This window comes from Cylas formicarius, unplaced genomic scaffold (genome assembly GCF_029955315.1).
Source record: "Cylas formicarius isolate icCylForm1 unplaced genomic scaffold, icCylForm1.1 PGA_scaffold_6__28_contigs__length_40554024, whole genome shotgun sequence".
In the NCBI taxonomy this organism is placed as follows: domain Eukaryota; kingdom Metazoa; phylum Arthropoda; class Insecta; order Coleoptera; family Brentidae; genus Cylas; species Cylas formicarius.
The window spans coordinates 16,086,603-16,111,704 of NW_026844347.1; the positions used below are offsets into that span (position 1 = coordinate 16,086,603).

At 34.0% G+C, this 25,102-nt stretch overlaps 1 protein-coding gene across 2 annotated transcripts; it reads right to left on the bottom strand.

Annotated features, from left to right (window-relative positions):
- On the bottom strand, positions 1-23,762 carry LOC132702843 (UDP-glycosyltransferase UGT5-like). 2 transcript variants are annotated; one of them, XM_060671664.1, is made up of 4 exons: positions 23,462-23,762; positions 11,947-12,759; positions 9,069-9,288; positions 1-2,220 (listed from the first exon to the last, which is right to left on the bottom strand). In XM_060671664.1, the coding sequence occupies exons 1-4, from the start codon at positions 23,691-23,693 to the stop codon at positions 1,953-1,955; spliced, it is 1,533 nt and encodes a 510-aa protein (XP_060527647.1). In that variant the 5' UTR covers positions 23,694-23,762; the 3' UTR covers positions 1-1,952. The 2 variants fall into 2 exon arrangements, with proteins under 2 accessions (XP_060527647.1, XP_060527648.1); XM_060671665.1 differs by lacking the exon at positions 1-2,220 and adding an exon at positions 6,372-6,503.
- Positions 23,763-25,102: the final 1,340 nt, after the last annotated feature.

Consider the following 25,102-nt stretch of genomic DNA (forward strand, 5'->3'; position numbering starts at 1 on the left):
ACCAACAAGTATCGATTAAATATTAATACTTTATTATACATTTTTACCACCCGCCACTTTCCATAATACTTACAAAATTTTCGCAAATATATTTTGAGGATAAATTTTTGGAAGTAGACAACTTGTCGTAGATATCTTGCAACTAGCTTTGGAGCATCGACATATCGCATACTTTTTCACCCATATAAATACTAACGGAATTTCTACTGCTAATGTTCCCAGTTCAAAGGAATAAGGCTGTTCCCGTTCCTCTTTCTCTTTGGATTTGGTTTTAATAATATAAATAATAATTTTGAATGAATTTCCGACAATAATTGTTTAATCTTACTAATGTTCGTAGATTATGTATATTTTCTAATCCGAAAATATTGACGACAGTTGGTTTAATTACAGAGTTTGATACTCCAAAAAATCAATTTTTTGAAATAAAAAATTACATTCACTTAATTTAAAAGTTAGACCATTCCTGTTGGACAAATTTACTACTTTCTTCAAAGTTAGTAAAAGAAACTTTTACCTGAAATTATAATATCGTCAAGATAAACTAATACTTTGTTAAATCCTAAATTTCCCAATACCAAGCGAAACCAATACCCGAAATATTTTAGAAACAATTTGAATTAACACCATATTTCAACACTTTAGGTAGGAAGGAATACTGGATATTCTTTGTAAAAAATTGGAAATCATCCAAAAATCGTTATTTTTATGATTTTCATATATGAGTATTTAAGACAGAGATTCATAATGAGTTAATAAATATAAACAACATGTCAACGAAATAATTGAAAAAAAAAGAGTAAATAACAAAAAAAAGGGTGGAGATTGTCACAAATAATAAGTCAAACATATATATGCAGGTTGTGTTTCCAGACTTTTATTTTTGTTTATTGGCATTAATCAATTTTTATTCAATATGTGGCAGGGTAAACTTATGAAATGTGACCCTTCACAACTTAAGGGTTTTAGAGGGAATGTTCATTGCCTTTTTTTAAGATGTATTATTATTGCTATATTAATTATTAGTCTGACAACAGAACGCACTAATTGTGTTCTATAACCAAGTAAGTGAAAGGCCGAACAAAAACTTTAAAAAACCTGATTACTTCGTCTATAGTTCGAAATAGGTATAGGTAACCCTAATGCACTTTGATATAGAAATAAGTCCTGGATTTGATAACAGTTAAAGTTACAGGATGCCTCCATTTAAAAAAAGCAAGGTTAGCGACTTTGAAAATGTGAATGTTTGCGCCCTAATTTTGGGCACTTGTAAAAAAGTAGACAACAACAATTAAAAAAAGAACTTAAACCACTTTTTTAAAATAAAATTTTCAGACATTATAATAATTTTATATATTAACTAAAGCAGACGTGCAATTTTTTTTCAAGGTCAAATATTTCGAAGACGGTATAGCACATTATACGTAAACTATGTTTCGAATTTTTCACAAAATCTCAAAATGTGATAATGTACGGGGTGTTTCATTTGAAATAAACAAATTGACAGCAACTTCCGGTTGAACCGAAATTGACAGGAAATTGAAAATATTTTTATAAATTAGTAAATTTGGCAGTTACTTTAAACCCAAAATTGAAAGGTGTATGTAAATTACATCTTTATAAACTTTTAATGAATGGCTTGGGTGAAAAACTCTCTATAACGCATGTTGTTGAGACAGGCATACCAAAATCAACAATACTTTAGTACCTAATGATTTATTGCATTAAGAAAAAGGATCAAAAATTAATTTATACAGTCGAATATCTAAATTTATTTTTTTACGTTATTTTCGTATATAATTTTAACTTTAAAAACAGTCATTGAATGACCACCATTTCAAAATTTGGACACGACAAGCGTTTAAAAGATCATAATTTTGTTAATTTTTGCACCTTTGCATTTGTTTATAAAGGCAAGGCAATTGGCATAATGGAGTAAAATCGTTAGCTTTTTAATGTTTCTTTTCTTTTACTTTTCGGGTCCTAAATTGTTTCACGATCCTATAAACCGCATACAAAATCGTAAATACTAAAGCAAATATTATTGCCAGAACATCTAGCATCAAATATTTGTATAGTGGTAACTTAACTCCCGCAACTTGCAGATGAGGTGCACCCTTGTGACGTATAACGTAGTCAATCCAGTATATGGCTAAATCCATGGGTTTAACTGGACGGTCGTGCATTAGCTGGGACCTATATTTCGCATTCTGTAGGTACCTGAAAAGAAAAATTGCATATAATAGGTATTTCTTATAGGTTCGACAGTATTTTACTTTTTCGTACAACTAAAGATGCTGTTAATGGTTCATTTAGTTAATTTTTCAAAGAAGCATCCGCAGGCTACTGTAATACTATCTACAAATCTTTTCTACCCCCCCCCCCCCCCCCGCGCCGCAATACGTCGTTGTTTATAAATCAAACTTGCTTGTTTCGCCAATGATCCTGTTGAATTCTTTAGAGCTAAACTGAAACTGGTTCGCATTCTACTCTGTACTAATTTATATGCTGTTTAAGGGAGGAAGAACTAAAGAAGGAGCATGAACATTATCTGAGACGCTGGTAAGATTGTTTAGCTGTTTGGAGATTTTTGTGGGTTGTGTTGTTAATGCTATTCAAAGAATTACAAGTGCCAATTTTGAATTAGATAAAACGGTTGTTGTATTGGTAATATTGTTACATAATGAATGGCTGCTCTTACAAATATTTACAACACCATTATGAAAAATTTATGAGGGTAAAAAAATTATGTGTTATTTTCTTTCGTAATGCTGATCTGGCGTCCGGCCTTAGGGAATTGAAGATACATTGCAACTAAAGTATCTCTGGTACAAAGCGGTACTGTGTCGCGACACACTATACAAGTTCGCGCAAGCAAATTGTGAAGTTCGCAGTGTGTTATGATTTGTTTTTTCATTCAGGACACCCACTAGATCGAACCTTAATGCCAAATTCAAAGTGTATCTCGCGCTTAAAGTGAGCCTTCCGGACAATTGCCGAAATGATCAAATTTGCTTAGACTATAAAGAGTCAAGTATACTGACGCTATTGGAGACTATTCCTATCTTTCTACAATAAATGCAATAAAACGGGCCATAAGACTATATCACAGTAAGCAACATGAAATAAAATGAAAGCATGTGTTAGTTGTAGTTTGCCATAGGGTTTCCCAATGCAGTATCAGTCCATTGTACTATAAACAAGGAGTCATTATAGAGTTTATTTTTAATTAAATACTAAGTCAGGATTACAGAATTCAAGTAATTCAAAAAATGTACGAAATCAGAAGTGAATATTGAGAAAAGCGAGGGGACTTTTGGATGAAAAAAAATTGCACAGTCTCTCCCAAACCAAAAAACTTTTATGGAGAAGCGCAGAATCTTACACTCAGCTGTGTTGTTTCATAAAATTGTCATTATGAATCGGCTATCGTTCGGATGTGCACACCCTTAATTTAAGATTTTGCTGCTACATATCTGCTCTATCACGTAGCACACACTACTACGAAAGGTGTTCCACTTATATATTTAAAACATTATCAGTGGGCGCATTTAAATATAAATTGAGTATTATATGAGTAACGTGTTTTTTTTATATACAGTTATTTTTTAAATAGACATCGTATGAATGGTTCCTTTTCTGTCCTTTTTTCCTTCCTTTTCGATCAGTATGCTTTTTGCCCATGATTTAGAATTTTAGTGTATATATATATATATATATATATATATATATATATATATATATATATATATATATATATATATATATATATATATATATATATATATATATATACACTATATTATATATAGCTTACCTTAGAGACTGAACTAGATTTTTTTTAAATCGAATTTCGGTCTCTTGTTTGCTTGTAAAATTGGTTATTAAATGTAGATGCTGACTATGCAAATACCTACAGCAAATAAACTATTATTAGTATTTGAAAAGCATTACATAGTGGTCTAAAATGTCAAATGCCTTACTGATATCGAAAAATACAATCATCGTTGAACCTGAACATATCAGAAATATTTAATAGGGTAGTAGCTATGCTGTGACATTTACGGAATCCGGAGTGGACATAAAATGTTGTTTTTGGTCATAATCTCTGAGATCTGATCTGCTACTATTCTTTTAAAAACTTTTGGAGGTATTGGAAGGATGCTGATAAACCTATGGCGTGAAAGTTGGGTAGGATTTGAAGTCTTAGGAACAGGAACAACATTCGCGGAGTTTCAGGCATCCGGTCATTCACCTGATGAGGGGCATTTATTCCTAATAAATATGATGTATTTTGCAGATGTGGTGTGTGATATAATAACGTCATCAGAGAATCCAAAGATAAAGAATAAATGAAAATGCAATTTAAATTATTTGTGTTGTCAATGATAGTTGAAGAATCCGAATTTTTGTTCTTGGTGATGTTCATTTATCTTAAAGTGCGCCAGGTTACTTTGTAGAACAATATTGCAAATAGGCTTTTCTATTAACCCTGAGTAAAGGTTTAATTAGGTAGAAACGAAAATGTTCACCCAAAAGTCGATCTTAAAACTAATGTTTTGACACAGTAAGGTCTCTTTCGCACGGGCGTTTTTCAACCGATCGGCAAATTTGCCAAGTTTTTAAGTTATTTTAGAATATTCGTTGCATCCTTTGATTATTTATTGGGTCGCATAAGAAATTACATTGGAAAAGAAGATACTAAAATGAGACCGGCTATACCACCTGAAGAAATGCTTGTAGTAACACTTCGGTAAGTAACAATAATATATTTATTTCTTTAAACCAATATAAAACTGCTATTAGTGTATATATAAATAACTTGCACCTTAAACATTACTATTTATCACGTAGATTTAAACTATGAAGATTAAAAAACTATTAGTAAATAAAAAATGTAATTATTAGATGTCTGACGGAAAAGTTGATAAAACGCTCCAATCATGACCTGATTGTCCATTTTCATGCCAACCTGTAGGGGTGTTATTCTGTGATTTATGGCATCGATAACTGCACTGCACTGGAGACATTCGGAGGTCCAAAATTCGTCGGGACACTCGGTCCAAAAACTGACTCAGAAGCTTGAGAGAGAGACGCATTCGAATACTAACCAAAACTAACACGTTCGATAAACTTTTTAACTCACTCGTTTATTAAAAACTCGCTCCGCTCGTGTCAAATTAACTCGTCCGTCAAATTATTAAATAACACATATTACATACATATGCATATATTACATGTAACGTGCTCTTTAAATTTTAGCCAAGAATCTAGAGTCCAAGCAACTGCTACAAAAAAATACAGTTTTTTAGAGAATTTTAATATTATCTGAGAATTAATATTGTTAGTTTCTTCGATAACACACTTTTGAGAAAAGAAAAGTACAGATGAATATTATCGGCATAAAGATGATAGTCACAAAACTGTAATGATGTGGTAAACCTCGATGTAAAATTCGCAAACAGAAGTGCACCTAAAATACTAATCTGGGGTACTCCCTTGTTACTACCTAAAGATCTAGAGGCTGATTCGTTAAGTATCACTTTTTGTATCTTACTTAAAAAGGATGATACACTTCACTGAATCCTTGGATGAAGAATTGAAATGAGAACTTCATGCCCATGTCCAAAACTTTGCTAAAGCCAAGTAAAAGTAAGGCAGTAATTTTGTTATCACCATAAGCCTTAAAAATGTCCTCTATTACATCTGCAAAAGCGCTTTCACAACTATAACCTCATTGTTTCAGGGGCACAATACTGTAAATATTGAGAAATGCTTTTTCTTTTCTTTTTTTATTTTGATAACTTTGATTATTTTCAAAGTTATTGGAGCAGGCGGCTAATCAATTTTAGAAGTTCTTACAGGGACATGTGAACGGAGAAGAATAAGTAACTTGTTATTAAGATGGTCGGCCATGTCGTTAAAACTGTCTAAAAAGAAGATAAGATCACAGTGTTTTCTTTCGAGATCAAGTAAAAAGGTATCATAATTACATTTAAAGAAGTTTCCATCAGTTTTAAACATAGGTAGATTTAGAAATTCTAATTTCGATGTTAAGGAGTCCGAAATTCCTGTTGTTAGTAATGCACTGAGCATATCAGCAAATCAAGAAGGGTACTGTGGTGGCAGAAATTCTGGTCGATTCATTGACACACAGATAAACCGTAATTTTTTGCAGACTTTGAAGTGACAAAAAATTGGTGCTCTTTTTATTAAAGAAATCAACGTTAAAATCTCCTCCAAAAGTCGCAAAACCATGCTCCCACTTACCAACTTACTAACGCATTTCTCCAGCTGTCCGAAGCATTGGACTAGAATTCTTCGGCCTATACCAGAGTACCCAAACACATCCTGCGATTATTTTAGTTTCCCATATTAAATACTTGTACTTGTGTACAAAGTCACACCACCTCTCCATCCATTTCTGTCCCTACAGACAATGAAATCTTCAATTGCCAACCCGCTGTCAGAGATGATAGAACTCGGCCAGATTTCAGAAGGACCTGTGACGTCAAATAAGCCTTCAGAGAGTATATCGGAAATCAAATGAAAGCTTGCACATAAAAATATGATATCAAAATGTGTTTCTGAGAAAAAGTGAAAAAAAACTTTGGTTTATAACTTAAAAATAGTAAATCTGTAAAAAAACATTTACAGCATTCTACTGCAAAAAATATATAAAAATATTATTTTACTTTTTCGATAAGTTTAACGGTTATGGGATATACATGCTGAAGAGGGGGGTGGGGGGATAGTTTCAAAAATTGCCCTGTATCTAAAGAACTAAATGCTCTATGAAAATGTTGGTAACTTCATCTTCAGTTTTACGAAAAATTAGTAAGCTGTAGACCAAACCGCAACTATCTATCTCAAAAAATAACCGAGATACCCCGCAAAAAGACCCAAAAATGGAAGTCAGGTACTTAAACTGCAGATTTTATTTAATTGTATTATACAGAGTGTCCAAATAATGTGTCAAAGTAATATATCTCGTTTATTATTTGTTTTAGAGAAAAATGTTAAAGACAAAAGTTATAGATGAGACTAAAAGAAAAAAATTACTTTTAAATATACAAGGTTATTCATAAATATGTGGAAAATCAAACTCACTTTAAACTCAATGTTATAGTTTTGGTTAGTTTTGGTTAGTCTATACTGAGTGTTTTGGGATTATTGGCCATGTTTTTGTGAAAAATGCCCTGTGTTTAATACCCTATACTTTTTCCGCCATTTCCGACAACTGCAATTTTATTATGAACAAAGTTTAAAAGTGGTGGTTTAAACGATTGGGCAGTATTCGCTAGCATTTCACAACTCACACTTTGTAAGGCTTCTCTTATCCTCTGTTTCATGTCTTCTAATGTTGTGGGGGTAACTTGATACAACTGGTGTTCAACATATATCCACAGAAAATAGTTAATCTTTGATCAGGAGATTTAGGTGGCGGTCTAATCCAACACCTCTTATCGTGAAAGAACCACAATCTCTGTCTCACTTCGTTTGGAATAGTTCTTAATATATTTCGTAATTTCTGCTCTAAAAACAATGAGGCTCTACAACGTTATTTCCTACTATACCACCCCAAAAATTTAAAGACCATTTTTCCTTTTTCATTATAAAATAAAGTCTATTCTTAGAAATTAAGTCTTGGGACATGTAAGGTTTTTTTGTGAAACCAAACAATACTTCAAATATTTTTTCCACGTTCTTTCATTCTTTTCATAAGTAACACCTCCAGTTCTTTTAGAGTGCTGCCTTCTATCGGGATACTGCTGCTTGTACATTATCATAGCTCTTCTCATTCTCATGCATTCTTCTTGCTAGATCCCAGCACGAAAATCATCTCGGCCACTTTTTCCATCGATAAATTCAAATTAAAACAAATCAAAATTGGGAGGTTTGAAATAATTAGAATTGCATTTCCAACTTACATTTGCACATAACTAAACTAACCCAAAACTAACTCAAATTAATGTAAAGAAAAACATACCTCAAAAATACCAAGTTCAAGTATAGGGAATGCTTAATAAAATTGAAAAAGCATTAATTTATTTTGACACACTATTTGGACAACCTGTATACCCAGGGAGTTTTCTTCTCTTTCTCTTTCTCCTTTCTCTGCATGCTGTCACATTGACGATTTTGCTATGACCATGCAGAACAAGAAATTAAATTTCTTTAGAAATGATTGAAGATTGTAAGAATATTTTTTATCTTTAGAGCAATCAGTGGCGTACCATCAATGTCTGTCAAAATAGACAGATGAAATTTCGTACGCCCGTCACTAGCATATTTAAAAAAAAATGTGATACACTAAATAATGCTTCTAGACTTTTATTAGAGATATGAATAAAATATATTTTATTTTTGAAAATTTTACCAGCCTGTATCTCAAAAGATAAAACATTTGGGACATATATTCATATGAAGTTTCCTTTTTAAAATGGACCCAAAAATCTCCCCCTGAATTATTAACATTCAACTATAAAACATCCTGTATATTACATATCTGCTTAGTAAAAAGTACCAGAACGCTGAAAATAGCCAAATCTGGAACGATAGAATTCAGAAACTTAGAGTTTCTGAACATGCAGAAATCAGCAAACTTTAGGCTATATTCAAAAAGTGAGATGTTAAGAATCTTTTCGTTAAGAGCAGTAAGTTTAACAACATTCTGGTTAGCAAAAAGTCTCGGATATTGAATTCTATCGTGGCAGTTTTCGAGTTATTTAATCGTTTCGGTATTTTCGACTAACCTGGTATATAATCCTAAATTTCCAAAACAATAATTTGACCTAAATGATACATTTAATAGTAAATCGTTTTTTTTATCTGACGCAATATGCCGTATACTATTACAAAATTCGAAGTAGTATGTCCTATGTGGTTTCATATTTCATATTTCATTTTGGATCCCTATAATATATATATATATATATATATATATATATATATATATATATATATATATATATATATATATATATATATATATATATATATTTTTTTTTTTTTTTTTGGAAAATCTCCGGAACCCTCATGCTGTCACGTTAAATTGTTTGACTTACTTTGGATTATCCAATAATTCGTTGATTACTTCCTCCAAATTGTGTTCATTTATCTTGGAGAAAGGAATAAATTTTCCTATTCCGAGAGTAGCTGCTCGAACGGCATTCATCTTTTGATCTCCGAAGACCGGGAATCCGAGGATGGGTACTCCATGGTAGATCGTCTCGGTGGTGCTCAGCAAACCGCAATGGGTGATGAATAGTTTAATATTCGGATGTGCTAAAACAAACACCAGTTATAGTATTTTTCGCCAACCTTTAAAGTACCCCTAAAAAATGCTCAGTCCCTAACCGATCTAAAATTGCAACATCGAAAATGTTTACTTTCCATTGTGTTTCTTTCCATCGTAAAATATCTAGAATTTGTTTTTGGTGTTGCCAGAAATGTAAGCTACGAATTTTGCAAATCACTAGGTTATTTTATATGACAAAAATCCGATTCGTTAGCTTATTCCATTCTAGAGTTGGGCCTGGTCAAAGATCTCAAAGAAAAAGCTTATTACAAAAGTTATAAAGATTGTCAGTATGCCCTACTTAAAATTATCAAGGTGGCTCAAAAAAAGCGTTACGAATACAACATAAAGTTTTTTAAATGCGGCACAATATTTTTAAATGTTGTTTATAATTCCTCTTAAAGATTTTGAAATTTAATAATAATACAAACCTAAACCTAATACTTGTTTTCACACTTGCAAAAGAATTACGTATTATGACGTAAAAGATATATATGCATCGGATTTTGAATGGATACTATACGGCGTTCAAAATAAACGAATATAAATGGATAATTTGAAATTGAAAAATCTCGATTTTTATATAGAACATCATATATATCATTATTTTTTCTGAATTATCTTCCAAAACCGGCACCTCTTATTAAGTAAAACAACTTTTATTAAGTAAATTTAAAAAAAAACTAAGTATGGATTTTCCTAGAGCTGAATTAATTAATTTATGTATGGTTGGCAGTAAGACTTTACATGGCGAAGTACCCTAATAGACATACTAGGTGATGCCGAACGGAACATAGGAAATTAACTCATGTGCCGAATTTGAATACATTCTAGTAAGCCAATCTTCATTGAATTAAATGTGGCGGCAAAATTGCAAAAGGTCTATTACAACAAACACCAGCGAATATGTATAACACTACAATAAAAACATGTACATTTGGTTTGACACATTCGAAATAAAGTAAGTATGTATGTCATTATGTGTTTCTTAGGATCAAACTCATACTGAAACTCTCAACATCTTTTCAGATATATTAAAATTCGAGAATCTGGAACCATAAAATGGTCAAATTTTTGAACAAACGTCGGCCACTATGGGCTCTTCACTATCACCAGTAATCACGAATATATTTATAGAAGCCTTTGAAAAGGAAGCTCTCGACACCTTCCCTCTAAAATCGTCGATGATACTTTTATTTGGCCTCATGGTCAAGACCCCAGTAGATTTTCTTAAACATTTAAATTCTATACACCTGGGCATACGTTTTACCATTCAATAAGAAACTAGTAATAACCTCTCATTCTTAGATATTCTTATCAATAGAAAATCAGATCTAACATTGGAAGGAAATAGCATTTTTCAACTGGTTAAGATTTTCAAATTTACCACTTTTATACATAACCCTGCAGAAAGAACTCGTTGGGCAAGAACTGAGGTGACCTGGGTGGCCAAAAAATTCGGCACCTTGGACCAAGATTATTACCGTTAAAAGTATTTCGCAAATACTCTCCAACTATACGGGAATTATAGGCGGGAAAGCCATTCATCTAGTAGCGGATCTCCTGACCTTCGCGAACTTGCAGTGTGAGTTCAATTTGATTTAGAAATTAGTCCAAATAGTTTTCTGTCGTAAGGTTATAGTCCATAAAAAATGGCCCAATAATATGATGTCCGAAAATTTCCACCATAACATTTATTTTTTAGGATATGCCTTCGAGTATCAATGAAACGATATTCATTGTCTTGGCTCCGGTACAGACAGTGTTTCCTGCATAATACCACCTAGTTATGGGTACCTTTTCTACAATTTAATAACGCATATTTAGCTTTAATTCGAGCGCGTTTAATAACGTTAACAATCACATTGAAAATATTGTTACTGTCATGAATTTTCTTGTTGTCATTGTAAAAAGATATTTTTCTGGTAAATAAACTATAAAAATTTTCTAATTTTTTCAAGATATTTAATTCAATAACAGCAGATTAGCTTATTAAAATTTATTAAAACTCAGCACAACATTTGTCCACCTAAAAATTGATTTTAATTTCCTATGCTCCGTTCGGCAATTCATCACCCGCTATACCAATTAGACAATCTCTTCAGTGTTTAATGGAACCGGAATGCTACCAATGAGGAAAAATAATTGGAAATTTTAGTCAAGTCAATAGCAATCTAATTATCTAATACATCCCAATCTACTGTAAGAACTTCAAGACCGTGATTTTGAACAAACTTCTGCACCGTTATAAATGAAGCAATAGAGGCCGATCCAAATTTTTAGTCTAAAATTCTAAAAGAGTTGATAACATTGAGATTCAACAAATGTGGTTTCATCAAGATGGAGATCATCCGAATTACCATCGAGAAGTTCGAGATGTTTTAGATAATAATTATTCACAGAAATTGATCGGTAGAGGTGGTTTCATTGGATGTTCCCTTCGAGGATGTGACTTAACTACACTCGATATCTTTTTGTATGGATATGTTGAAGATCGCGTTTACCTAAGTCTCCAACAACACCAAGTAAAAGGGCATATTTCGAACATTTATTACGCTTTATGAATTTAAAATTTGGTCTTTATTTTCACTGTCTGACGATAATGAACTTTACTCTATCGTTGACTCACCCTATATAACACGTACCTAATATATCTTGCTGAGGAAACCACTTGGACAGCTTGAAGTTCGAAGGCTGGTTAACTACCGAGTCTTGATCCCATTTCCACAAAATGTTTTCCTTCCTAGATCCCAATACCTTCAAAATTGCGTCTCTCGTTGCGTCGGGCATTTGGGATGGAATCACGTTAGAACCCAAACTGAAATATATCACACCGTGTTTCGAACTGTCCAAAAAATGTTGTAAATCTTCTGGTAGCCTTTTCGGTGGAGCAATGTGATACCCTCCAATGTGAATCATATTTGGAACAATCGGGACAGCGCCATTGATACTTTCGTGCGAATTCAGGAGGACTAACGACACATTATACATGATATCGCTGAGATTTGGGCCGTCGGGATAATATTTCTTCAATAGTTTGTTTTGTTTGGGATATATGAATAAGTGGGTATTTATTTGGTAAAATATCCCAAACAAGAAGTTGTAGAGACGTTCAGAGAAGCTCATTTCATAATTGAAGTTCAAAAATGAGCTCGGGACGTAGGCGGGTGGTTCAGGATTTCCCACCAAACTGTTTACCCAGTAATTCGGCCCCAAACTGCTAGCAACTATTAAAGGCGCACCAAAGTGATACGCGAATATCTTGGTGGCATCGTTTACAAATTGTTCAATCACGACGACGTCGAAATGGTCTCGAGATTTGAGTAACTTTTGCACTTTCGGGTGAGCGAAAAAGTCTTCAGTCATTTCTGCTGACCAACTGTTCATAAATAATGCTTGAAGTATTGGCGACGCGTCACCGAATTCAAATACGTTTACACTTTTGCGAAATTGCTCTTCTGAAAAAAAAAACAAAACGCATTATTTTTGATCACATAGATTAACTATTTTTAATGGATCGGCACAGTTTTAATGAACAAATGTTTGAAATCCCCCCCGTTCAAGACGCTCTTTTTGGTTAATCGAAAACAATTTAGCCCACATTATGTTATTTATGTTTACTTGTTATGTACAAGATGATTCCTTATAATTGTCCACTCCCCTAATATTTTTCCTTTAGATTTTAGAAAAAAAAATTTAATATAAAAGTTGTAGGCTACAACTGAAAAATTGCTTCCATGTTATGTTTGCGATACAAACACATTAGTTGCCATTTTTTTAATTAAGCTTTTTTGACAGAAAAAAAGTGTTCAATTATGGTGTGTTCTGAAAACAAAAAATTTGAAATTCTCAATATATGTATTAAAAATAACCAAAATGCGGTTCCGCCATAACGTGAATATACCACGTGTTTCACCATAGTGTTACCATTGGGATATCGGTAAATGTAAGAAATACAGGTTGACTAAAATTAGGGCAAAGCTGCGCAACGGTAAGTTCAAAAATGTTCCGTTTTGAAATTGAAGTTATTTTTATTACTAGGCTATATTGCGGAAAATCTGAAACTTCCCGTTTTCGTTTTTTATTGTTTTATTATCTTCCAAAAACCTACAACTATTATTAGGTATGTCATATACCTGTTTTTAATACTTTGCTACTTATTTCAAGTTGTTCAATATTTACCCTTCTTTCTGTTAAATTCAATTCCTGTAACATTAGTTGACCATATATATATTATACACTGGGTGTTGGCAGTAAAACTTTACATGACGAAGTACCCTAATAGAGGTATACCAACTAGACAAACTTTTCAGTGTTTAATGCAACGATTTGATGTTAGTGGTTAGTGGTAGTATTGAATATGAAAAACGTAGTAGGCGATGATTCGCCAATTTTTTTAATTAAGCTTTTTTGACAGAAAAAAGTGTTTATCTACTCCCGTCTGTAAAATACCTGATTACCCACTGATGATCGTGCGGAAAGCGTCACTTTACCACGTCAGTTTCGTTTCTCATGAATCCGAGTCACTTCGGACATTTCCGGGATTTTACTGCACGGATTTGGGAGCAATCGTATGTTTTCGGAGATATTTCCCACGCTTTGAATTTTGACGTTTGCCAATTCTGACGATCATGTCAGTGAATGTATTCGAGTTGTTTTGCGAAAATATACCCAAGAACTAACGGTCGTAGATAAAGTATAGTATGCAACACTCGTTTATTAAACACTCGCTCTACTGTGCTCCGCTCCTGTCAAATAAACTCGTGAGTCAAATGTCGTTTACCCCACTTGTTGCATAATACTATTAATTATGGTGTTTTTCGCAAAAGAAAAATTTGAAATTATATCTATGTATTAAAAATAACCAAAATGCAGTTGCGGCATAATTCGAATATACCGGGAATATACCGAGTGTTCAAATTCAACTCTTGCCATTAGAGCATCGGTAAAGGTAAGAGGTACAGGTTGACTTAAATTAGGGCAAAGCTGCGCAAAGGTGAGTTCAAAGATTCATTTTGAAATTGAAGTTATTTTTGTTACTTCCGGAAATATGGCGAAAAATCTGAAATTTTCGGTTTTGGTTTTTACTTTTTTATGTCTTTATTTTAAAACTTAGCAAAAATCTGTGAATACATTCTCATTGGAACTTTTGAGGCTTCTTCTTATGATCATGTGAAAAATCCCTTACAACGTTTCGTTTTTTTCAAACCGTCATCAACTTTATTTTTTCCTATAGTCCCTATATTGGATATTTGCAGTGTTGAATAGCCCGTATTATAGATGTATCACAAGTTGTATTTGAGTTTCCCCAAATTCCAAATATTGAACATAAACTTATTGACCATAGTAAGCTATGAATTTTCAAATCTGTCGATGGCATTAATATGTACTGCAGTACTGTGTTGTTAAAAATGGACTTTACCAATGAAGAAAAATGAGATATGGTAAAACTTTATTATAAAAGCGATAGAAACGGTGTCAAGACAATCTCATCGAACTTTGTATAAATTGTTGGATAAAAATCTTAGTTTGAAAAACTAAGACAAAAATATCGAGACAGAATGGATGAGAAAACTAAAGGAAATTTAGTTATTGAGGTAAGATTAACGTGAAATTATTTTATTTCTTTCAATAACAGTTGGGATTTTGCAGAAAATTAAACAAGTCTAGTTTACTATGATGTAAGTGCTTCTTCTCATACGAGTGCTCGGAGACACCTAGAAAAATACGTTTCAACAAAATTCGTATCTCCCAAAAATTACATCCAAGTGATCCCGAAAGGCGATTACAATTTTGTAATTTTTTTAACTTCACTCTGAATGGAGAATCTTATTATCAGTTTTTGACATCAACGCTTGAGATTTACCTTTGATCCACTACAACAACACCAACAATAGAATACATGCATCTAATTATACTTAATACACTTAAAAATAGAATTTACGGGTAGAATGCACACCAAAATATAGAAGAGCTCCAAATCAACGTCAACAGAAAGCTTGGGAAATGGAAAATACATCGCGCAGTGCATAACATGCACAGAAGAGTACAACTGTGTTTGCAGAATCACGGACAACATTTTGAGCATCTTTTGTAGTTTATTTATTATGTTTGTGCATAGCCATTATTATTCTTAGCTTTTTTAAAATATCCTGAAGTTTCTCATTTAGTTTTTCAAACAAAGCAAATTGAGCGAGATATCTATCCAATAATTTAAACAAAGTTCGATAAGGTTGTCGTCTATCAGGATACATGTTCAAATACATTTTCGATGATTTGACAACGTTTCTATCGTTTTTTGTAATAAAATTTTACAACTCGTTTTTCTTCATTGGTAAGGTCCATTTTTAAATGTCATTGAAAATTCATAACTTACTATGGTATAAAAGTTTTTATTCAATACCTCGAATTTGAGATACATCAATAAAAAGATAATAATTCGGGGTATTCAATACGGCACGAATCCAATATGGCGATCCTAAGAAAGAATAAAGTTGGTAATGGTTTGAGGAAAACAAAACATAGAGATTTTTGATATGGCTATAAGATGAAGCCTAAAAAGTTTCAATGAGAATATGTTTACCGATTTTTAAAATAAAGACAAAAAATAAAAACGAAAACCGGAAGTTTCAGATTTTCCGCCATATTTCCTGAAGTAACAAAAATAACTTCAATTTCAAAAGGGAACATTATTGAACTCACCGATGCGCAACTTTGCCCTAATTTAAGTCAGCCTGTATCTCTTACCATTACCAAAATTCTAAGTAAGAGAGTGGAATTTGAAACACCCGGTATCCGCGGTGATGAACTTTGCCATCTAGAAAGGAATTTTAATAAAATTATTTGTCACTTCTGAGGCATAAACGCTTTTTTTAAACATACCTTTACTTCTCCATATCATTACACTAATATAACAAATTCTCTAAACAGCATTTGAACAGTGTTAAAATTAGTTTTGTCACATGCTCCCCTTAATGGCAATAAATGTCTGACATGCGCGAAGGGGGGTGTATGGATGACGCTGTAGGAGTAGCACCTTTGCTGCGAAATGGCCACACCCAAGCATCTGCGAGGGTGGTTTCAATGCACTGGTCTCCACAGGGTCTCCAGCTCTCACTTGTTGGCTCCAAGCGCCACACCCTGGCAAACTGCGTTGGCTCGCAGGCTAAACCAAGTGAGGGTAGCCAGATATGGCGATAAGCTATTGTTGGGCAGCAGCAGCAATAGTACCATGTGTCGGTGCCGAAGATGTACTTCACACACAGCGTTACAATGGATGTGGGAGGCGCGACTGTAGGAGTCTCAACGGCTTCCACACTGCGGTGCAGAAGGGAAACGGAAGTCCCACTACACTATATTTCCATATATTCAACATGGCTAAAATAGATATAAACGCGGCCCTCAGTCCGGGGCACCCCTTAAGTGGGGAGAGGGTGCGAAGAATCCCCCCGTCCTTAGAAACTAGCAAAATGCAAATACATAGAAATAAAATAAAAATTGCTACATGGAACGTACGTAGCCTATACATGGCAGGAAAACTCGCCAATATAGATGCAGAAATGCATAGACTCCAGATCAAGATCTTGGGGCTAAGCGAGGTGCGATGGCCAGGTACTGGGACTCACAGGACTAAAAATGGTGTCCTCTACTACTCTGGTGGCGACGATCCTAAACACCAGTATGGCGTAGCTGTGTTCATCTCCTCTGAACTGGAGAAATCCGTAATCGATTTTATTCCACTCGGGGAACGAGTGATGCTTCTGAGACTGCTCACTACTCATAGAGTTATGAATGTGATTCAAGCGTATGCTCCAACAGGGGACAAGTCTGATGAGGTGGTTGAGGATTTCTACTCTACTTTAGAAGAAGCCATGAAAATAACAAAACAAGGGGAGTTAACAATTGTTCTTGGCGACTTCAATGCCAAAATCGGGAAGGGTGCTGATGGCGAGGTTTGCGGTGACCAAGGCCTTGGAACACGCAATACTAGAGGTGACCGCCTGGTACAATTCTGTGCAGAACACCGTCTCTCTGCTGCCAACACTTTTTTCAAACAGCATCCTCGACGTCTGTATACGTGGAAGTCCCCAGTCGATCGTGATGGCCATATAGTGAGAAATCAAATAGATTTCGTCATCATCAAGAGTCATCTAATGAAGTTTGTTAAATCAGCAACAACATACCCTGGTGCAGACGTAAACAGTGACCATAACCCCGTGGTGATAAATCTACAGCTTCGTTACTTCACTAGAGTCCAACGTCCAAATAAACCTAAGCGAATCGATGTCAAAAAACCCGTTGATCCCGATATACGAGCTAAAGCAACCGAGAGTCTCGAAGCGCGTTTACAAACAATAAACAATTATAATGACGAAGACGTGGAGCCTCGGTGGACTGTTCTAAAAAAGGCTCTTTTAGACACCCAGAAGATCGACATCGGGTATGTACAAGCCTCTAAAAAACAACAGTGGATGACGGACAAGATCCTTAAACTCATGGATGAGAGAAGAAAATACAAAACCACAGACATTAACCGATACAGGGAGCTGAATAGGGCGGTCAGATCGGAATGCCGGAAAGCAAAGGAGGGTTGGCTAGCTGAAAAGTGCAGTGAAATGGAGGCACTACAAAATAAGCACGACTCGTTTAATCTCCACAAAAAGATCAAGGAATTCACAAGCACACAACGCAAACAGATCCGCGGTATTCTGAAGGACACTAACAACAAGATTTTAGTGAGCGTTGAGGAAAAGATAAAAAGATGGAAGGAATATGTTGAGACTCTCTTCAATGACGCACGACCCTATCAACCACCTCTAGACCATGATCTCAACGAACCCAGTCCTGTTATCACGATAGAGGAAGTGAGACGTGCTATAAAAATTCAAAAAAATGACAAGGCTGTGGGACCAGACCAGATTCACGCGGAAACCTTGAAATTGATCGTCGATGCAGATGATACAGGCCTGAAACTTCTTACATCTTTATTCAACTCAATATACGAAGCTGGGAAATTACCAACGGATTGGTTGAGATCAACGTTCATCACCTTACCAAAAAAACCTAACGCTTCCCAATGCGACGACCACCGAATGATAAGCCTGATGTCTCACGTTCTCAAGGTCTTTCTTCGTATCGTCCACACTCGTATATACGCCAAATGTGAGAGGCAGGTTGGCGGAACGCAATTTGGATTTAGGAACGGTGTGGGCACACGTGAGGCTCTCTTCTCTCTCAACGTGCTCACACAGCGATGCAGGGACATGAATGTCGATGTGTATGCCTGCTTTATTGACTATCGAAAAGCTTTCGACTGTGTCTCGCATCAGAAGCTCATCGAGATTCTCAAACACACCGGTATTGATGCCGAAGATCTGAAGATCATTACGCAGCTGTACTGGAATCAAACTGCAGAGATTAGGGTAGAAGGTGCAACATCCGAAGAAGTGGAAATTAGAAGGGGTGTTAGACAGGGGTGTGTCCTGTCCCCCCTCCTCTTTAATATATACTCGGAGGCAGTGTTCCGAGAAGCACTGGTGGACGTGAAAGAAGGCATTAAGATCAACGGCATCCTCATTAATAACATACGTTTCGCCGACGATACGGTCGTGCTCGCCGGCAGCCTACCACATCTCCAGAACATGATGGATCTCATCGTGGAACACAGCACACAGTATGGTCTACATATGAACGTTGCCAAGACCAAGGTGGTTGTGTTCTCCAAGACACCAAAACAGGCGGTCCTCCGGATTAACAACCAGGTCGTGGAACAAGTGTCGTCCGTTAAATATCTTGGAGCCCTTGTCAACGAGACCAGTGACTCCAAAATGGAAATCAGATCAAGGATAGAACAGGCCAAAAGGACTTTCATCTCAATGAGGACCCTCTTCAGCAGTCGAGATTTGAACCTACAGCTCCGCATGCGCATACTGCGTTGCTGCATCTTCCCAGCGCTACTCTATGGCGCCGAGAGCTGGACATTCAGCCAATCAATGGAGAGTCGCATTGACGCCTTCGAAATGTATTTGTATCGCCGTATGGTGCGCATACCCTGGGTAGACAGGATAACCAACGAGGAAGTACTGAGGAGAATGGGTAAAGGTAGAGAACTGCTGGCAACCATCAAAGAACGGAAGCTTCAATACATCGGACACGTTATGAGGGGAGAACGTTACGACATCCTCCGACTCGTCATCGAAGGAAAAATCGACGGTAAACGATCTGTGGGTAGACGACAGAACTCGTGGCTAAAGGATCTGCGTCGATGATTTGGACGGACATCTATAGAGATTTTCCGAGGTGCAGTTTCACGCACCATTATTGCCAGTTGGATCGCCAACCTCCGAAGGGAGACGGCGTCCTAAGAAGAAGATGCGAGAAGGAAAAGGCATTAGAGATACTAATACTTCGTTTTATCAGTAAGGTAATTTTTACATTTGCATATTATTGGAATTTTTAGAATTATTCTTTTATTAACATATTCAATTTGCTCTGAGGTAGTTTAATTTATTATTTTTTTATTAGCTTTTAAACCTGCTCATTTTTTTATTAAATATTATAAATTTGCATTATTGTTCGATGCTTTTTCCACCCGCCTTTGTAAACTGGAATAGTATTACCAGCAAGTATTATGCTCTAAGCACAGCATTATTCAAATTTAGCACGTAAAGGCAGTACAGTAATGGCCCCAGCGCAGAACTTAGAGGCAATCACTAGACAACATATCACATTTGCATCATCTAACTCAAAATATTGCTTTCTACCTCTTAAATATGGCTTCCCAGAAACGACAGCTTTCTTAAAAAATATTAATGCTAACTAAATGCTTTGATTATCGAAACCAAACTGAAACTGATCTATTTGAATATACTTCTGTAAAAATTATTTTTTTGACTAACATAATCGAGTTCTGTCATAATATTTTTTCCATGTCAAAAAACTGTTGATTTATATGATATACAGTATTATATAAATAAACTATTTTATCAGTGCCATTATTATGGGATTTCAACTCTGTGTTTGTAAAAAATATTTTTAGAGCTTTTTCACATTGGTACATCTGTCCCTTCCCGCTTTGCTTTAAAGTGTTATCACCCTATTTGGTCTATATTTTACAGCCCTATAGAGAGAATTCCTCTCTTTGCTTTTATATAATTTATTTTTTCGTTTTATTAATTTAAGTAGCTCAGCATTAAATCATTTAAGATTATTTAAAAAACAAAACCAATGCAAACCGCAATGGAGAGTCTACGGAAAATGCTTGGAATGGAATTAAAAACAACAAAATTGTAGGCACTATATTTTATGTAGGTGCATTATCAGGCGATAGATGCCAATCCAATGATGTAGAGAAGTCTATAGATCTACACAAAGCAATATAGACAGCTAACAGTCCAGACCTTGCGGTTCTAAATTAAATTGTTTCTTCATTGAATCGAAAATAAACTAAAATTAAACAATCAATTTAAATTGAATAATTAATTATTAATTATCTGTTAATCCAATTGATGAATAAAAAACAATTCTTTCTTATACTTTCCTAAATTAAATCGATAGACTAAACTCCTAATTGAAACGGTTTATCAAATAAAGAGAAATTTCCAAAAATGAAAATTCTAAAAAAAAATACTCATTTGATTAGTTTTGACCTCCCCATATAACAGATAACTTGCCACCCACTAAACTTATGAATAATAACTCGTGCACATATAAATACTAAAGTCATAAGTACAGCAGCAGACCTTACGGTTCTAGACACTTTTTTATGAAATTTATTTTACTAAGCAAGAAAACATAATAAAACAGAGAATTAGGACTAAAATAAATAATATAAATACCAATCATTCGAAATGGATTATTCAAGGTATAGATAAACTAAAAAACGACTATCGACTACGTGTGGAAATGAATGGTGATCACTTTCAAGATTTGGGCCAATACAATAATTAAATAAAGAAATAAATAGTGTAGTTAAATACTGAGTATGTTTTATAATAATATTAATAAATATAGTTATTATTCATAGCGTAAATATTAAATATTAAACAGTTTAACAAATGTGTTTCTGTCAAACTGACTTAATAAAGACGTCAAAACAAAAAATGGAACAACGAATGAAAAAATAGCTGAGTGAAATTTTAGTTTTTAGTATTTCCTGGATTAAAAATCAAAAATAACCATTTAAATGGATAGCATATAAGGGTATAATATACAGGGCCTATCATAAGAATCAAATATGTTTTTATCTTAATTTTTTCTGTGGATCCCCCTTTATATGTAAATATAACATGGAAGGAAACTTTCAGTTCAAGCTTACAACTTGTATATATTTTATATTTTATGTTTCTTTCTGGCTCACGGTTTTGTCGTTTAATTTATAAACATAATCATGTTTAAAGTAATACACTTACTAACTTGCCAGTAGTTGTAACTATGGTTAAGTAATGAATGACCAATGAAGAACCAATAAACTGATAGAACTGCTTTACAAAAAAGCATCTACAATAGTTATATCTGGTATCCCAGTAAAAGCAACGAAGATTTGAAAAAAAAATCCAAAAAAAAATGCCGGTTATTGTTATAAATAAATAAATAATAATAATATTCAGAAAATCGATATGAACTTTTTTACGTAATTAGATCGTAGCCATAGTAGATGACATTAAATATTTGAAAAGTGGGAACGACATCAAAATGTGATTAGCGTATCAGCTGCTGTTAGTTTTAAGATAAAAACGTAATAAAGATAAATAACGAAATTTTATTGTGTGTAAAGTGAAGAAACAAGTATTACATGTGTCCCTACTAAACGAACCACAAGTTTTTAAAAAAACCATAGAAAAGACAAATAAAAATGTTAATAAAATAAGATACGAGAGTCACTTGTTATCGACTTGACCCTGCAGCTGGCGGCGCTAGTTACTAAAAGCTAGTGATCGTAGCTGTGCATTCCTTGATAGTTACTTACCCAAGTCTCAGCAATTTTGGACCCGTGTTTTTTAGTTGAGAGTCGTTTGAGTGAAAATGAAAAAAAAAGAGTATAAAGCTGTTATAAAACATTTGTTTTTGGAAGGCAATACGCATACGCAAATTAAAGTTGAGTTGGACTCTGTGAATGGGGACTCTGCATCGTCATTTTCCACAGTGAAAATTTGGGCAGCTGAATTTAAATTATAATCACCGACGATCATGCTGCTGAAGTTCATCAAATGGCGTTGAAAGACGGTCAAATTAAAGTGATAAAGATAGCAGAAGTTATAAAAATGTCCGAAGAACCTGCTTGTCGCATTTGGATCAAGATTTAGACATGATAAAGTTGCCCGCGCTTTGGAACCCGTTTTTACTCACGTTAAACTAAAAACGTGGACTGCGAAGGAGGAACCGACTCCGAAAAAAGCAAAAACTGTTTTTTCGGCTGGGAACGTGATGGCGACGGTTTTTTGGGATAGCCATGAAGTCATCTTAATCAAGAAGAAATAGTCACTACAGGAGCATACTACGCATCATTACTTGAGAAGATGAGGACAGAAATTGCAGAAAAACGGACGCATTTTTCAAAAAAAATTTACGTATTACGGTTTGAACTGCTTGACTATCTGCACCAGATCTAACCCCAGGCGACTTCTTTGTGTTCCCGCATCTGAAAACTGCACTCGTCAAATGAGGAATGAACAATTATTTTTCAGAGAAAAACGCTGGGGACTATCTAGACAGGTTAGAGAGGTAGGAGCAACGCCGAGAGAGGTGTATAGAGTTACAAGGAGACTATGTAGAAAAATTAAAAAAATGGAGAAAATATATCTTGTATCATTGGTAGGTAAAAAACTTTTCAAGTGATAGTCATCAAACCACAGACGTCAATACAAAATATCATTATGTATAGTTTTTTGATATCTCTTCAAAAAAAATCAGGAAAGGCTCTCAATCTCAATTATCTCAGCAGGCTATGAAAATACTAAACTTCACTTGCTTGGGATCCTTATCTTGAACACGCTGTACGCTCACATTATTGTAATGCGCATTTCTAACTTGGGGAAGATCGTTTATATGAAACCTTATTTTGCAAATTCAATTTTGTTAAAGCTAATTTAATAAGTATTATTTTATAATTAGTTGGATGTAAATAGATAAACAAGAGAAATTACATGTAAAACGTCTTACCCATCTTTTTCAGAATCCCATCCAAAACAATTTGATTATAGTTTTCCGGCAGGTGTTTTTCCTCAAACGGGCTCACGAGAGTCACGTTGAATCCGTGTTTCGCCAAACCCTTTGCTAAACCATTTCCCAGTATGTAATGGCTTTTTCCCGGCATAGGGAAAATGATTAAAACGTTCGCACAATAGCCACATGACACAAAAAACAGCACGAAAATAATTATAAATCTAATCATATTCGAACCCAATAGATGTAGCAAAATAGTTATCACGCACGTTTGAGTTGACGATATCAACAATATATTTATCGGATGACTGATGCATTTCATTAAATAATTACAGTTCGTCAGAGCCGGCTTAGAAATTTCATAGGCAGCTTCTAAGCAACCGCTCATGCGTTGCGAGATAGTACGACCCATTAACTGATCCATGATCTAACAACTCTTGACATTTTCGTCCATAAGCAGTATCGGTTACCGTTTGCCGTTGCCAACAAATTACAATTAAGGAGATATCAAACTTACAGGATTAAAATATTAGAAGAAATCTCTTAACACTGTTTTTAAATGATATAGCATATAATATGCTTTTATAGCACGGTAGATTGGAACCTTTTCTATGTAGGTGTGCAGGGACCCCAACAATAACTTGTGCTTTGTGAATATCCATCTCTGTTTATTGTAAATAAGGAAAGTGACAACGGATAAAAAATATAGTTATGGAACTGAAAGCACCCCAAAAATTCCCCTTATGGTTTTTATTCAGGTTTTAAAAACTCTTTTTTGTAATGGAGCACCCTATATTTAGCACTGTTATTTAGGTCTAATTCTTATTTCATATATATAGTTCTTCTGCAATTTTATTCTAAATCAAACCAAACCTATATAATATCCTAATCTAAGTTTTTTTTAACATCAGTTAAATTTAGTTAAAGTTTAAATTTAATATAAAATTAACAAGTAATGCAAATAAATAATATATATATATATATATATATATATATATATATATATATATATATATATATATATATATATATATATATATATATATATATATATATATATATATATATATATATATATATATATATATATATATATATATATATATATATATATATATATATATATATATATATATATATATATATATATATATATATATATATATATATATATATATATATATATATATATATATATATATATATATATATATATATATATATATATATATATATATATATATATATATATATATATATATATATATATATATGTATATATATATATATATATATATATATATATATATATATATATATATATATATATATATATATATATATATATATATATTGGAGGGTGTTAAAAAAAATATTCAAAAGACGATACTAGCCTGGTGTTTAATTGGCTAGCCTTGTGTCGGATTCAGACACCACACAGAGTGTGGTGTTGCCGCCTACCGACTAAAAAAACCCACCCTATCTACCACGCAGGCACCTTTGTACCGGAAACCGCTTACGCATTACATCGGTACAAGGGCCGGTCCCAGGTCCACCTATGTACTGCAGTTTGCCCTAATATCTCTCTCCTTGGTCTCGATAATTTTCTGAATCACTCTGTACGCCTCCCTCCACGTA